We start from the raw sequence: 14,362 nt of genomic DNA, 5'->3' as shown, positions 1-14,362 counted from the left end.
AACTAATTGATAGTGACACAATAATAGTAGGGGATTTTAACATCCACTTACATCAGTGGGCAGATCATCCAGAGAATCAACAAGAAAAGAATGGCTTTGAATGACACACTGGACCAGATGAATTCAACAGATATATTCAGAATATTCAATCCAAAAAGAGCAGAATATACATTCTTTTCACGTGCATATAGCACATTCTTCAAAATAGATCACATATTAGGCCACAAAACAAGTTTCAACAAATTCAAAAAGACAAAGTCATACCATGCATATTTTCTGACCACAATGCTATTAAACTAGAAATTAATCACAAGGAAAAATCTGAGAAGACCACAAATACATGGAGGTTAAATAACATGGTACTAACAATGAATGTGTCAGGCAGGAAATAAAAGGAGAAATTAAAAATACATGGGAACAAATGAAAATGAAAAATAACAGTACAAAATCTCTGGGATGCAGCAAAAGCCATTCTAAGAGGGAAGTTTATAGCAATACAAGCCTACCTCAAGAAACAAGAAAAATCTCAAATAAATAACCTAACCTTACAACTAAAGGAGCTAGAAAAAGAAGAACAAAGAAAACCCAAACCCAGCAGAAGGAAGAAAATAATATCAGAGCATAAATAAATGATATGAAAAAAAAAAAAACAGTAGAACAGATCACTGAAACCAGGGTGATGATTCTTTGAAAAGATCAGCACAACTGGTATGAGCCAGACTCATAACAGGATGGAGGGAGGGGGAATGGGACTCAAACAAAATCACAAATGGAAGAAGAGAAATAACAACTGACACTACAGAAATGCAAAAGATTGTAAGAGAATATTATGAAAAATTATATGCCAACAAATTGGGCAACCTAAAAGAAAGGGAAACATTTCTAGAAATATTTAACATACCAAAACTGAAGCAGGAAGAAATAAAAAATAGATTGATTACCAGCAGTAGAATTAAATCAATAATCAGAAAACTCCCAACAAACAAAAGTCCAGGACCAGAGAGCTTCACGGGTAAATTCTACCAAATATTTAGAGTTAGTCTTCTTAAATTTTTCCAAAAAAAAAAAGAAAAATAGAAGAGGAAGAAAACTTCCAAATTTATTCTGCAAGGCCAGGATTACCCTGATACAGAAACCAGATAACCAGATAAAGTCACCACAAAAAAGAGAACCACAGGCCAGTATTTCTGATGAACACAGATGCAAAAATTCTCAACAAATTATTGGCAAACCAAATCCAACCACACATTAAGAATCATTCACAACAATGCAAGCTGGTGCAACCACTCTGTAAAAACAGTGTGGAGGTTCCTCGAAAAACTGAAAATAGAGCTACCCTATGACCCAGCGATTGCACTACTGGGTATATATCCTAAAGATACAAACGTGGTGCTCCGAAGGGTCACATGCACCCGAATGTTTATAGCAGCAATGTCCACAATAGCCAAACTATGGTAAGAACCTATATGTCCAACAACAGATGAATGGATAAAGAAGATGTGGTGTATATATACAATGGAATACTATGCAGCCATCAAAAGAAATGAAATCTTGCCATTTGCGATGATGTGGATGGAACTAGAGGGTATTATGCTTAGAGAAATAAGTCAATCGGAGAAAGACAACTAACTATCATATGATCTCCCTGATATGAGGAAGTGTAGATGCAATGTGGGGGGTTTGGGGGGTAGGAAAAGAAAAAATGAAACAAGATGGGATTGGGAAGCAGACAAACCATAAAAGACTCAATCTCAAAAAACAGACTGAGCGTTGCTGGAGGGAGGGGGGGACGGGAGAGGGTGGTGGGGTTATGGACATTGGGGAGGATGTGTGCTATGATGAGTGCTGTGAAATGTGTAAACCTGGCAATTCACAGACCTGTACCCCTGGGGATAAAAATACATTATATGTTTATTAAAAATTTTAAAACTAAATTTAAAAAAATCATTCACCACAGTCAAGCGGGATTTATTCCTGGATGCAAGGAGTGTTCAATATTTGCAAATCAATCCATGTGATACATCACATCAATAAGAAAAAAGATAAAAACCATAATTATTTCAGTAGTTATGCAGAAAAAGCTGTTGACAAAGTATATAATTTAAAAAAACCCAACAAACTAAACTTAGAGGGAATATACCTCAACATAATAAAGGCCAAATATGAAAACCCACAGCTAACAGCATACTCAGTGGGGGGAAACTGAGAACTCTTCCCCCAAGGTCAGGAACATGACAAGAATGTCCAGTCTCACCACTTTTATTCAACATAGTCCTAGCCACAGCCATCAGACAAGAAGAAGAAATAAAAGGCAAACATTTTGGTAAGGAAGAAGTAAAACTTCCACTATTGGCAGATGACATGGTACTAGATGTAGAAAACCCTAAAGACTCCACCAAGAAAATACCAGAACCTAATAAATGAATTCAGTGAAGTCCTCGAATGCAAAAACAATGTACAGAAATCTGCAGCATTTCTATACATTGCTAATGAAGCAACCGAAACAGAAATTAAGAAAACAATCCCATTTACAACTGCACTAAAAAGAATAAAACACCTAAGAGTAAACTTACCCCAAGAGGTGAAAGACCTATACTCTGAAAACTATAAAACATTGATGGAAGAAACTGAGGACAACAGAAAGAAATGGAAAGACATTCCATATCATGCATTGGAGGAACATATTGTTGAAATGTCTATAGTACCCAAAGCCATCTACAGATTTAATTCATTCCCTATCAAAATATCAGCAACGTTTTTTATAGAACTAGAAAAAACAATCCTAAAATTTGTAGGGAATCCTAAATTACAGAACTAGAAAAAGCAATCCTAAATTTTTACAGAACTAGAAAAAACAATCCTAAAATAACCAAAACAATCTTAAAAAAAAAAAAAACTGAAGGTATCACAATTCCAGACTTCAAGATATACAAAGCTATAGTAATCAAAACAGTATGTATGGTACTGGCAAAAAAAAAAAAAAAAAAGAAAAGAAAAGTAGACACATCAATAAAATAGAACAGAAAGACCATTAATAAACCCACAATTACATAATCAGATAATCTTCCACAAAGCAGGTAAGAATGTCCAGTGGGAAAAAGACAGTCTCATCAACAAATGGTGTTGGGAAAACTGGACAACCACATGCGAAAGAATGAAACTGGACCACGTCCTTATACCATACACAAAAATAATCCCCAAATATAATAAGAATCTAAGCATCAGACCTGAAACCATAAAAATCCTAGAAGATAATACAGACAGTAATTTCTCTGACATCAGTCAAAGCAACTTCTTTCTAGATATGTCTCCTGAGACAAGAGAAACAAAAGCAAAAAATAAAGTCTTAAGACTAGAGCAAAATGAAAAGCTTCTGCACAGCAGAAGAAACAACCAACAAAACTAAAAGACAACCTATGGGAGATGGTATGTGCAAATGACCTATCTGATAAAGGGTTAGTATCCAAAATACATGAAGAACTTATACAACTTAACACCAAAAAATGAATAAATAACCAAGTAAAAAATGGGAAGAAGAAATGAACTGACATTTCTCCAAAGAAGACACACAGATGACCAACAGACACATGAAAAGATGTTCAACATCACTCATCTTCAAAGCAAGGCAAATCAAAACCACAATGAGATATCACCTCACACCCATCAGAATCATTAAGATTAAAAACTCAAGAAACAAGTGCTGGCGAGGACGGGGAGAAAGAGGAACCTTAGGGCACTGTTGGTGGGAATGCAAACTGGTGCAGTCACTGTGGAAGACAGTATGGAGATTCCTCAAAAAATTAAAAACAGAACTACCTTATGACCCAGTCATCACACTACTGAGTATCTATCCAAAGAAGATGAAAACACTAATTCAAAAGGATACACGCACCTCCATATTTATTGCAGTGTTCTTTACAGCAGCCGTATTATGGAAGCAGCCCAAGTATCCATCAGTAGATGGTGTGGTCTGCATACACAGTGCAGTATTATTCAGCCACAGGAAAAAAAAGAAAGCAAGCTTGCTGTTGGCAACAACATGGATGGAGCAAAAGTGTATGACACTCAGCAAAAGAAGCCAGTCAGAGAAAGACAAATACCACACAATTTCACTCATGTGGAATTTAAGGAACAAAACCAGTGAACAAAGGGGTAAAAAAGAGACAAACCAAAGAACAGACTCTTAACTACAGAGAACAAACTGGTGGTTACCAGAGCGGAGGTGGGGAGGGGGGGTGGGTATGTGAAATAGGTGAAGGGGATTAAGAGTACAGTTATCTTGATGAGCTCTGAGTAATGGATAGAATTGTTTAATCAGCGCGTTATCTGAAACTAATATAACACTGCATGTTAATGACACAGGAATTAAAAAATAAATTTAAAAGTAAAATATAAAAAGTATGATAAAAATTTACTCCTGAAAAACTAAGTTTAACACGAAAACTCTGAACAAAGGTATTTATTTCTAATTCTTGCCTTATTTTTACCTCAGAGTAGTGTTGCTTAAAGGTCAAGTGTGTGTGTGTGTGTGAGAGAGAGAGAGAGAGAGAGAGAGAGAAAGACAGAAAGAACATGCATCCATTGCTTTGTTGTCTGACCTTTTCAGCATTTTAGCTCCAGGCCAGTTGTGGGGCAACACTGGGTGTCTTGTGAGGATTTTATATATAGCAAAATGTCACCAGCAACCAAAGACATTCTGTCCCTCTCTCAAACCAAATACTTGAAATTCACACCCTGGAAAAAAAAAAAATCCACAGTAAATTTTGACTCAGCAAGAATAGCATTAGGTTTGTGCACAGTGGGTTTTCTTTTTCAGTTTTTTCCACTGTATAGAAGCAGGGGAGCCGGATGGTGGGCCTGGAGAGACAGCGAGCCCCTCTCCTCACTCCAAATAGCCCTTGCTCTGTGACTGTGAGGGAGAATTGTTGCCAAGAGGACATGTGTGTTTCGCATGTCACAAGTAAAAATCACCCCAGTTTTCATGCTCATAAGAGCCCACGGCAGTTGCCCGGGCAGACATGACTGTGCCCAATGACAGATGGAAAACTGAGGCAGAAGTGACAGGAGTGAAGTGACAGGTGTCAGACCACTCGGAGCCAGGTCAGGCACACCAACCTGCTGACCCATGCCCAGCACTGTTAGTACCTTGACCATGGAAGTCACAGTCTCTTCATGTCTGCCCCTGTCACATGAACCCACCTCCAGTCCTCCCCACAACAGCTTCAACTCACTAAGATTCTGGAAGGACCGTGGAAGGAGAAGTATTTACCTGCCGCTGGATTTCTATCGTGCAGGGTAAGCCAGGCACAAAATTAGGACGTTGAAAAAGAAGCTTCTGGGCTAATTCAGTACTATGCACCCCTCATAGCCACCAGCCTCATTGGAAGGATGCCCCCAATAGCACAGGGAGGCCCCCAGCTGCGTGCCCCAGCTGGCAGGAGACATAAATCTTTCCAGGCCCCACATTAGTCCTAAGCCTCTGGTTCACACCAAGTGGGGAGTGGCAGACCCCTTCTCTCTATCCCTTGCCCGAGCACTCCTGGCTGATAAATCAGGGCACTTTTTCTCAATGAACGTGAACTCAGATACTGTTAGACACAAATGGATCGATGTATGTATGTCTATGTATTAGGTAATTTCTAATAATTTGTGCCATGCTTGTTTCCAATAAAAGGCACGAAAATCTCACAATGAGGATCAAGAGCAAGAATGGAGTCGGGGGACGGGTGTGTGCAGAAGGGCAGGCTGAGGTTGCCCACGGCACAGGAGCAGAAAACCAAGTGCTCAGCAGACTCACAACATCAGCAGGAAGAATGGGTTATGGATACAGTGGCTTTGTAGGAAATACGGACTTTTCCCTGACCCTGAAGTCTAAGAGTCAACTGTAGGATAGATTTTGTTATTAAGCTGCTATCAAGCAGCTTAATAGGCAAGGCCTTCACCCACAAAGGCAGGATTTCTCAGAACTTCTGGATGGTCAGAATCCAATCTGGGGGTGGTCATGACCACACAATGTATATGTGTATCACAGTATCCCACTGTACAACTTAAACAGATGATTGTTACTTGTCAATTCTACCACAATAAAGGTGGAGGGCATTAAGGCACATTCCCGAGCCCTGCCCCAAACTCCCTGAGTGAGAAGCTCTGGCAGATGATCCTGGGCTCTGTACTTCGAATAAGGTCACGAACTGATTCAAGTGTCCCTAGAAGTTGGCCAACACCCCTATTAAAGGGTGGGGAGATGACAGTGGCTTCATGTAGTGGCCTTTGCCAGCCTTCCTGCATCTGAGCGAGGACACAATGCCTGAACCCAGCAGAGTCTCTAGTGGAGGAGCTCCAGGTCTCAGACCTGGAGAAACACCTGCAGGCTGCAGAGCTCTCCAGGCCCCAGTGGTTGGGAAGTTGGGGTCTCTGCATACACTTGGGTGGGAGTGATCTTGCTCCTGGGATTTCAGATGGCTGCAGGCCCCCAGAAGGGCAGGCCCCATTTCAGTCTTTCCATCACACGCCAAGATCTGCCATCCATAGCCTATGCTAGCCCCAGCCTACATTAGAGTCAGGGATGGGGGCTCAGAGGACCACCAGGCCTGGCGTTCCTGCTCTCTCCAGTTCTGATCCTCATCCATAATGGGGCAGGTAGAACCCAGGGGTCCAGGAGCCAGCCAGATGGCAAAGAACCCCAGTCCAGGAGCCAGCCCCACTACCTCTTGTCCAGTGCCTGCTCACTCCCCAGGGCAGGCTGGGATCTGCCAGGGACTGGCTGTGGGGAGGCAATCACAAATTCTTCCCTTTCCCCGCCCACAGGTTTGGAATAAATTGCCTCATCCAGTTCGAGGACTTTGCCAATGCCAATGCCTTCCGTCTGCTCCACAAATACCGCAACAAGTACTGCATGTTCAACGATGACATCCAAGGTAAGGCTCGCCCCACCTCACAAAGCCACTGAGGACTAAGGCCTCCCCAACAGGCCGCCCTGGGTGCCAGAGTGGGGGCACTCCCCCCCGCTCACCTGCTGCCAGCCACTGGGGAAGAAAGAGTCTTCGTGTTGGGGTCAGCTCCCACTTGGCTAATTCTTAGCTCTCTGACGATGGAAAAGTCCCTTTGCTGGGCCTCAGTTTCCTCACCAACAAGTGATAGGATTACTGCTTCAGAGCAAAGTCAGAATTACGTGAGAGAAAGACTCCCCAAGGCTGCCATTTTCTAGCCAGTTGAACTTGGGCTAATCACATCTCTGAGCTGTAGTTGTGTCGTCTAGTCATTGGGAATGGTAAGAACTGTCTTGGAAGATTATTATGAAAATTTTAAGAGCTATATAGAGCTATAGAATTTCAAATTCCATACATTTCAATGTATAGAAAGTACTGGTACGTAGGATTCATGAGACCACAGCATCAGTCCCCATAACAATGGCCTTTCCCAGCCACAGTAACTCACCCTTGGATTTCCCGAACTCTAGGTATAGCCCTTCAGGGAATCACAAGAGTCCCTTCTCCTAGCTTGGCTGGCATATATGCTACTCAGAATGATAACTATGAAAGACATTGACACCAGGGCACCAGGGCACTCCAGAAGCCAAAGAGAAGCATCTTCTAGTTCAGGGTCAACCGGGTTACCTGTTCTATGGCCCAAAATATCTGAAGGCACTTGCTTCTTGCTTGGAGATGCCAATATGTGAACCTGGGGGGGGGGGGCTCACACATCCATCTCTCCTGATCCAGACCCTCTCAGTAAGAACTTTGGGAAATCTTCTCAGTATTTTTTAAGTTTAGGAGAAACTTCAGGATGTACAGATTATTATTTAACAAATGATGTTTGGCAAGCAAAATCTTTCAAAAACAAAGATGTATGTCAGAACAAGAACAAGCTGGTGGAGGACAGGTGTTGGTCCTTGGGAATAAAAGATTGGCCAACACTTCCTTTTTGCAGATGAGACCCAAAAAGGTCACAACTTTTCATCACATCAGTTAGGTTGACACCCAGGAGAATTCAAACCCACATAGTAATAGCTAAGGTTTAGAGCTGAATATTTATTGTACATCCAGCACTGTTCTAAGCACTTTACACCTTTAATCCTATGAGATTTTATCATCTCTGTCTCAGGGATGAAAAAACTGAGGCACAGAGAAAATAAGTAGCTTACATAGAAAGTGTAATGTTGAAATTGGGACTCTAAGTTCATAATCACTCGCCACACTGTTCTGAGACCTTACACTATTACAGAACCAAAGGCCCCTTCCTTTCCTGTGACCCACATTAAGGGCTAAAGAAATGTGATAAATGGCGCTTTTTTTATCGGTCATAAATTTTCAAGAGGCAGGATAGTACAGTTAAGCATATTATTAGACAATTAAGATCAAAATATATGACTTCAGCGCTTGGAAGCATGGGTAGCCAGAGAGGGGAGTCCCCGTTAGGGAAGCTGACCCATGGCAACCCCTGCCCGCTCAGGGGATGCTGTCCCCCCAGATGTCTGGGCCCTGGCCAGGCACTGGCCGCCAGCCCAGCCTCACCCAGAAAGTGGGGTGCTCTGTATGGACAGAGCAGCCCATTCTCTCCCTGCCCGCCTGCCCGCCACCTACCTGTTAGCCCAGGGGGCAGGGGTGGGATGGTGGCCCTGGAGGAAACAACTGCTGGCTGGCCCCTGACCAATTCCCCGCCGCGGCCCTCACTCGTGAGTCAGCAGTAGGACAGCCGTCCCCCTGGGCCCACGAGGCTGCCGAGGTCAGAAGGGGGAAATGGAAAACAATTCCGCGGGGGCCGCACACCTGGTGCACTCCAGATGTGTTCAGTCACGTGTGTACATCCTCACAAACACGGGCACAGGCACACATCCAGGCCCTGCCACCCCTCTGCCTCCACTGCCCCCACCGCTGCCAGAGAGCCCCGCTAGGATGGAACTAGGGCTGTCCACTCCCCAGTCACAAGCACATTTGCATTCTCCCACCCCCGCCCCAGAAGCATAAGGCCCCCCCTTACACCCGCACCAACCTCTCTGACCTCTGACCTCCTTCCCTGTCTGTTCTCTCTCCACATGGAAGTTCTGCTCCTCAGTCCTTCCCCATCATCGTCCCCCAAGGAACCCCTGCTTGGCATCCACCACCCAGTGGCACCCAGTCCACCACCCAGTGGCACCCAGTCCACCACCCAGTCCACCACAACCTTCCCTGTCCCAGGGAAGACCTCACATCGGCGTTTGCTCCCGCAGTCTGACGTGGGTCCCCACCGGGAGCTCCCGTGGTGCCCGGTTAGTGCTCTTACCTCACTGCACCCCAAACACCCACACTGAATCGTCTGTCTCCCCAGGAGACGATAAGCTGCCCGAGGCAGAGACCATGTCACTCGTTCTCATTCCCCGGTTCCCAGCATAGTGTTTGGCCCATCGAAGCTGTTTCGTAAGGAGCTGGGAGAGAATGAACCAATGCAGTCTGCACGCACACGGACCTCCTCAGAAGCCCACCCGCAGCTCCGGTTGGTGGGTCGAGCTCGGACACCTGCCCCTGCAGCCTCTCTCTGTGCAGGTCCCCATGCACGCTCAGAGGCAGACATAACTCCACATGTGCACCCTCACGCACGCACACACACATGTGTAGCATTTTTAATTAGATCAGCTCACCGGTTTTGTTTCCTGTCTATAGCCAGTTCCAGCAGACTGCCTTTTGCTCCCAGGCAAGCCAGGTGGGAAAGTTTTCCGGGCCCCACAGCAGACCGCAGAGGAATTTCCCATTCTCTTCTCAGATATTATAGACTGAAGTCATGAATCTAAAATGCATAGCAAGAACTAACAAATAGTTCCAGAATGTCAGGACCCCTGTAATATTAAGTCTTTGATCAGGACAGCCTGACGGTTAGGTACGACCGCGTAAGTGACAACTGTGAACAGACGGGCAGAGGAGCACGCCCCCCCACCCCACTCCGCCCCGGACCTTCCTTCAAGAAAAGACTCGTCCCACCTGCTGGCAGAGCTGTCAGCTGCATCAGGCAGAAAGTCTCAGCCAGAGAGAGCCACCTCGCCCACAGTCCTGCCTGCCGAAGATGCCCTCACATAGGGATGAGGGAATAGAAAAGCCCAACCATTGTGGCCTAGTGCAGGACAGTGCGGAGGGGACATCTGAACTCCAGAGCTCCCCACGGGGTCAGCTGAGGCTTTAAGGACTACCTACAGCCCCGCTTCTCCTCTGCCCCATCCTGCTCCCCCCAGCCCCTTCCAGAGGTGCTGATCCCAAGGGCATTTCTTGGTAACCTCCAGAACACTCCATATGGCTCAGAATCTGCTTCCCAGGGAGCCCAACCTATGCAAAGTGATAACATTTTGCATGCACACAGGACTTTGGATGTGAAAAGTGTTTTTCGTCCACAGTATCTCACAACTTCCTCAGATTAGCTCCTCTCCCTTCAGGGAGGAAGACATTGCGGTCTCATGTCACTGAAGAAACTGAAGTTCAAGGATTACCTTTTGCTCCCGGTCACATAGCCAGAGAGGCACAAGGTGGGAATAACTAGAACCTAGTTATTCCGACTCGGCTTCTCCTTCTGTCTCCATGACACCGGGCTGTCTGTTCCCCCATGGGCATGGGGCAGGGCAGCAAGTCCTCTTGCTAAGGATTAAATTCCAGATGCAGAAGTGGGGCTGTCCCTGATCCCCAGCAGCCTGCTGCTCCCATCTTCCCCATCCCTCCTCCAACTCCCCCAGTTTACAGACCAGAGAGGAGGCCCAGAGAGCGGAAGGGGCTTGTCGCCATCACCGGCTGGTTACTGACGGGTCCGGGACCAGAGGCCTATGATGTGTGTTCTCAGTGCTCAGTGGGCAATTAGGAGATGGGCGAGGGATTCCAGGACTCGTGGGACAACACGGACGAGTAAGCTCATGCTAGGATCGGCCCCTGTTACCTCCAAATACAAAGTGAAGAGAAGTGAGACCTAAAGCCATATGGCCATGCTCAAAAATAGAGAAGGAACATCCGGTGCAGAATTGAAGAGGGTTGAGAGAGAGGAGGAGGGAGGGAAGAAAAGAGGAAGGCATGACAGGGGCAAACAGACAAGAGGAACAAATTGCATGTGGTTGCTGGGGCCAGGCCCAGCCCACCCCAGCAGGACTCATTGTCAGACTCTGCCCAGAACCCCACACATGGTAGGGACTGGAACCCAGCTGCCCACGTAAAAATGAGACTGGGGCCACACTGCCTGCTCTGAATACCAGCCCTGCCTCCCCTCCTTGGTAGAACAAGGAAGATCTGACTGAAGGCTTCAGGATCCCACCAGACTGCACTCTGAGAGGGCAGAGCATACCAGGGGCTGACCAGGAGCTCTAGTACCTAATCTGGATGGTGTCCTGGCCAGTGCTGCTGTCCCACATGCTTGGGCTTCCCTGACCCCACAGGGCCGTCTGCAGGGCAGGACCTCAGGAACCCGAGGGCTGGAAGGGTCAGGCACTCCCCAGGGCTGCCAGCGGACTCCTCTGCCCCCACCCCGGTTGACTCAGAAAGCCTCTGCCACCCCAGGCTGGTTCTGTGAGCCAAGCTGCTCACGCACTGACCTATGGCCGGCAGTGTCTGCAGGCATTTTGGAAAAGGCAGGGGCTCGGGGGACTTGTTTCATCTGGGCCCAGAGAAGCATCCCGTCTTAGGGGAGGGGAGAGAGACCCAGAAGGGGACCAGCAACAGCAATGGTCATGCTGGGGGACAGGCCAGCTGTATCCTTTCCCAGGAGCCAGATGCAGGATGCTGCTGGCCTAGTGACCTTGGCCCTCCAGCCCCCGCTGTGAGCTGTGCACACCGTGTGCACACCCCGCCAGCCTGCCCTGGACCTGCACTGCTGCTGAGTCCGACCACATCCCCGGGGCCAGAGGGCCATCAGGCTGCCACGTGGTAGGTCAGACCCCTGTCACCCTTTCACGCTTTCAAGTTTTATTTAATTTGTGTGCCAGAGCGCTTAACACTCAGACCTTGGCTTGAGACAAGCCGAGGTCTGCATCCCCATTTTTCTGCTTTCTGCTTTGACCAAGTGGCTTAAATCCTCACAGCCTTCTTCTCTTTATCTGCAAAATGGACACAACAGTGTAAACAGCCAGGATGGACAGAATGACCATGATGCTTTTTACAAAGCCGTTATCTCTTCTGGGTGGCTGGAGCCTACACGGATTCACCGTGCGGTGTTTCCATCGTGACCACTGTTTGCGGGCCCAGGGTGTTCGAAGGGCAGCAGTGACGTGTAGACAGGGACAGGCATGTAACCGTGCTCAGCGCGAGAACGAAGACCCGGGGTGCAGAGTAGGCTCCTACAGAGGTGAGAGACGGGGGGAAGGGTTGAGAGCCAAACACAGAGCGACTCTGCAGGGGGTGAGCGAGAGCGCGGGAGGGGCAGACCTGAGAAGAGAGGCAGAGCCTTTAGCCGCTCGCCACGCATGCCCTCTTCTTCCACACCATTGACTTCTCCCTGTTCTCTGAATTTTCGCCAACTCTGATTCCGAACGGGCTGGACCGTCTGCCTAGAATTCTCTTCTGTTCTTGGCTAACTTCTGTGTCTCCTTAAAGGCTCAAGCCTCACCCCCTCCAGGGTCCCACCTCCAGGGTCAGGCTTGTCCCACAGGGGTCTGGCTGACCGCCCCTTTCCCCAGAGCCCAGGGCTCACCCACTTTGCAAAATGCCTCCACGTTCCCCAGAGCCCAGACGACATGATACCAAAGGGGCAGATGAGGAGGAATGGCCAAGCACTGGAGACTTTTTCCCGCCAGTTTCTCCTGTTTACAAGAGACCAGGAGCTATTTCCGGCTTGTAGGGGTCCGCTGTCCCCTCCCTCACACCATCACCATGCACAGAGAGCAGCATTTTCTGCCCTTTCCCATCTCTCTCCTCGCAGTGAGGCCTCCCCTGGCCTTCTCAACCTTCTCTCCAGAGCCTTTCCCCCTTCCCCCCCCCATGAAGCCCTGTGTTCTGTGGCTGTTCCTCCCTTACTGGGCTGTCTCTAGCCCTGAGGTTCCTGTAGGTCTCTTGCCTCTGATCCTGGCTCCTCGGGGACCTCCCATTACCCTGCTGCATCAGGTAAAACCCCAAAGCAGCCAAGAAGATGGTAATTATTCCCTCTGGCTCTTCCCAAATTGTGTCAGAAGAGGTCTACCCCATCATCTGCACAGGCCAGGAACTGCCTTCTGTAGAGTCCAGAAAATCTCTTCATAACACAGAAATAGGGCTGCAGTGGTCTAGAAGGTCTTTGCTTGGTATCCAATTAAAGGAACTTGAACTTTCTGAACATATGTGCTGTTAACAACCTACAAACGGACAGTTTTATTTATCCTTCTAGCCTCAAGGCCTAGCACAGTGAAGGCCCAGAACAGGCCCCCAGGACACAATTGAATGATGAACGAGCGAATGAATGAATGAATGGTATGAACAAATGCATGCCAGTAGCCAGCTGCTGTGGGAAGGCAGAAGCAGGCCTGGCCTTGCAGGGGACAACGCCCATCCCCCGCATGGTCCCCAGCCTCGGAAGCCACCACAAGTAGACCCTGACCACGCCTAACTCCCCGTCTGAGACAGCAGCCTTGCCTCACGTGAGAAATGGCTCATTCTTCCCTTTTTCTCCAGAATCTGTTGTCCAGCATAGAAGTTCCTATAACTTGGCCAAATGGGACTGCTAGAAACTACATTTTCGGCTTGGCCTTCTGTGCTATTTCTTCAGCATACCACCTCTAACACTCCATTTGCAGGAAGTGTAATTATGGAAAGCTCCCTCTGAAAAGGAAAACTTGTTTTTCTTTCATGGTGAATAGGAAACAACCAGTCACACTTTGGGTGGCCTGTGGCAATCATGGGCACAAGCCAGATTCAGCAACATCCCTGGACCCCTGGGCCTCTCCAGGTGGTTACCTCCAGAAAGCTAAAGAGCTTCCTTCCTCTCCACTTTTTTTTTTTTTTAAGATTTTATTTATTTATTTGACAGATCACAAGTAGGCAGAGAGGCAGGCGGGGAGGGGGAAGCAGGCTCCCCACTGAGCAGAGAACCCAACGCAGGGCTCGATCCCAGGGCCCTGAGATCATGACCTGAGCTGAAGGCAGAGATTTAACCCACTGAGCCACCCAGGCACCCCTCTTCTCCACTTTTAAATCCCTGACGCATTACCCAAGAACTGCCCAAAATGAAAGTTCACTATGGAGATGCCTCAATTTGCCAAACATTAAAAGATGGGGCTCGAGAACTGCTGTTTTTCCTCTTGGGCTCTGGTCTGGAACTAGGGTAACTTGCCACCTCATAGGATGGCCCCAGAGGAGGAGCCCAGGAAGGCGAGCAGGAGAGTAGGGCTCCAGGAGCCAAGTGCAGAGAGAGCTTCCCACAAGGAAAATGAGCAGCGGTATCCAGGGCAGCT

At 47.4% G+C, this 14,362-nt stretch overlaps 1 protein-coding gene across 5 annotated transcripts in view; it reads left to right on the top strand.

The window, feature by feature from the left end:
* The window catches only part of ME3 (malic enzyme 3), a 218,813-nt gene that overhangs the window by 189,093 nt on the left and 15,358 nt on the right, over nt 1-14,362 (top strand). For all 5 annotated transcript variants that reach the window (XR_006604189.1, XM_045071348.1, XM_045071347.1 and 2 more), the window contains one exon: nt 6,808-6,917. Coding sequence is in view for 4 of the 5 variants with exons in the window: in XM_045071348.1 (XP_044927283.1) it covers nt 6,808-6,917 (110 nt within the window). In the remaining variant the exon portion in view is untranslated. The remainder of the gene's footprint in view (nt 1-6,807; nt 6,918-14,362) is intronic.

The sequence above is a fragment of the Mustela putorius genome, unplaced genomic scaffold (genome assembly GCF_011764305.1).
Source record: "Mustela putorius furo isolate JIRA1106 unplaced genomic scaffold, ASM1176430v1.1 tig00003987_pilon_pilon_pilon, whole genome shotgun sequence".
NCBI classification, from domain to species: domain Eukaryota; kingdom Metazoa; phylum Chordata; class Mammalia; order Carnivora; family Mustelidae; genus Mustela; species Mustela putorius.
Note: the sequence above shows the minus strand (reverse complement) of the source record. Positions and strands in the feature narration are given on the sequence as shown.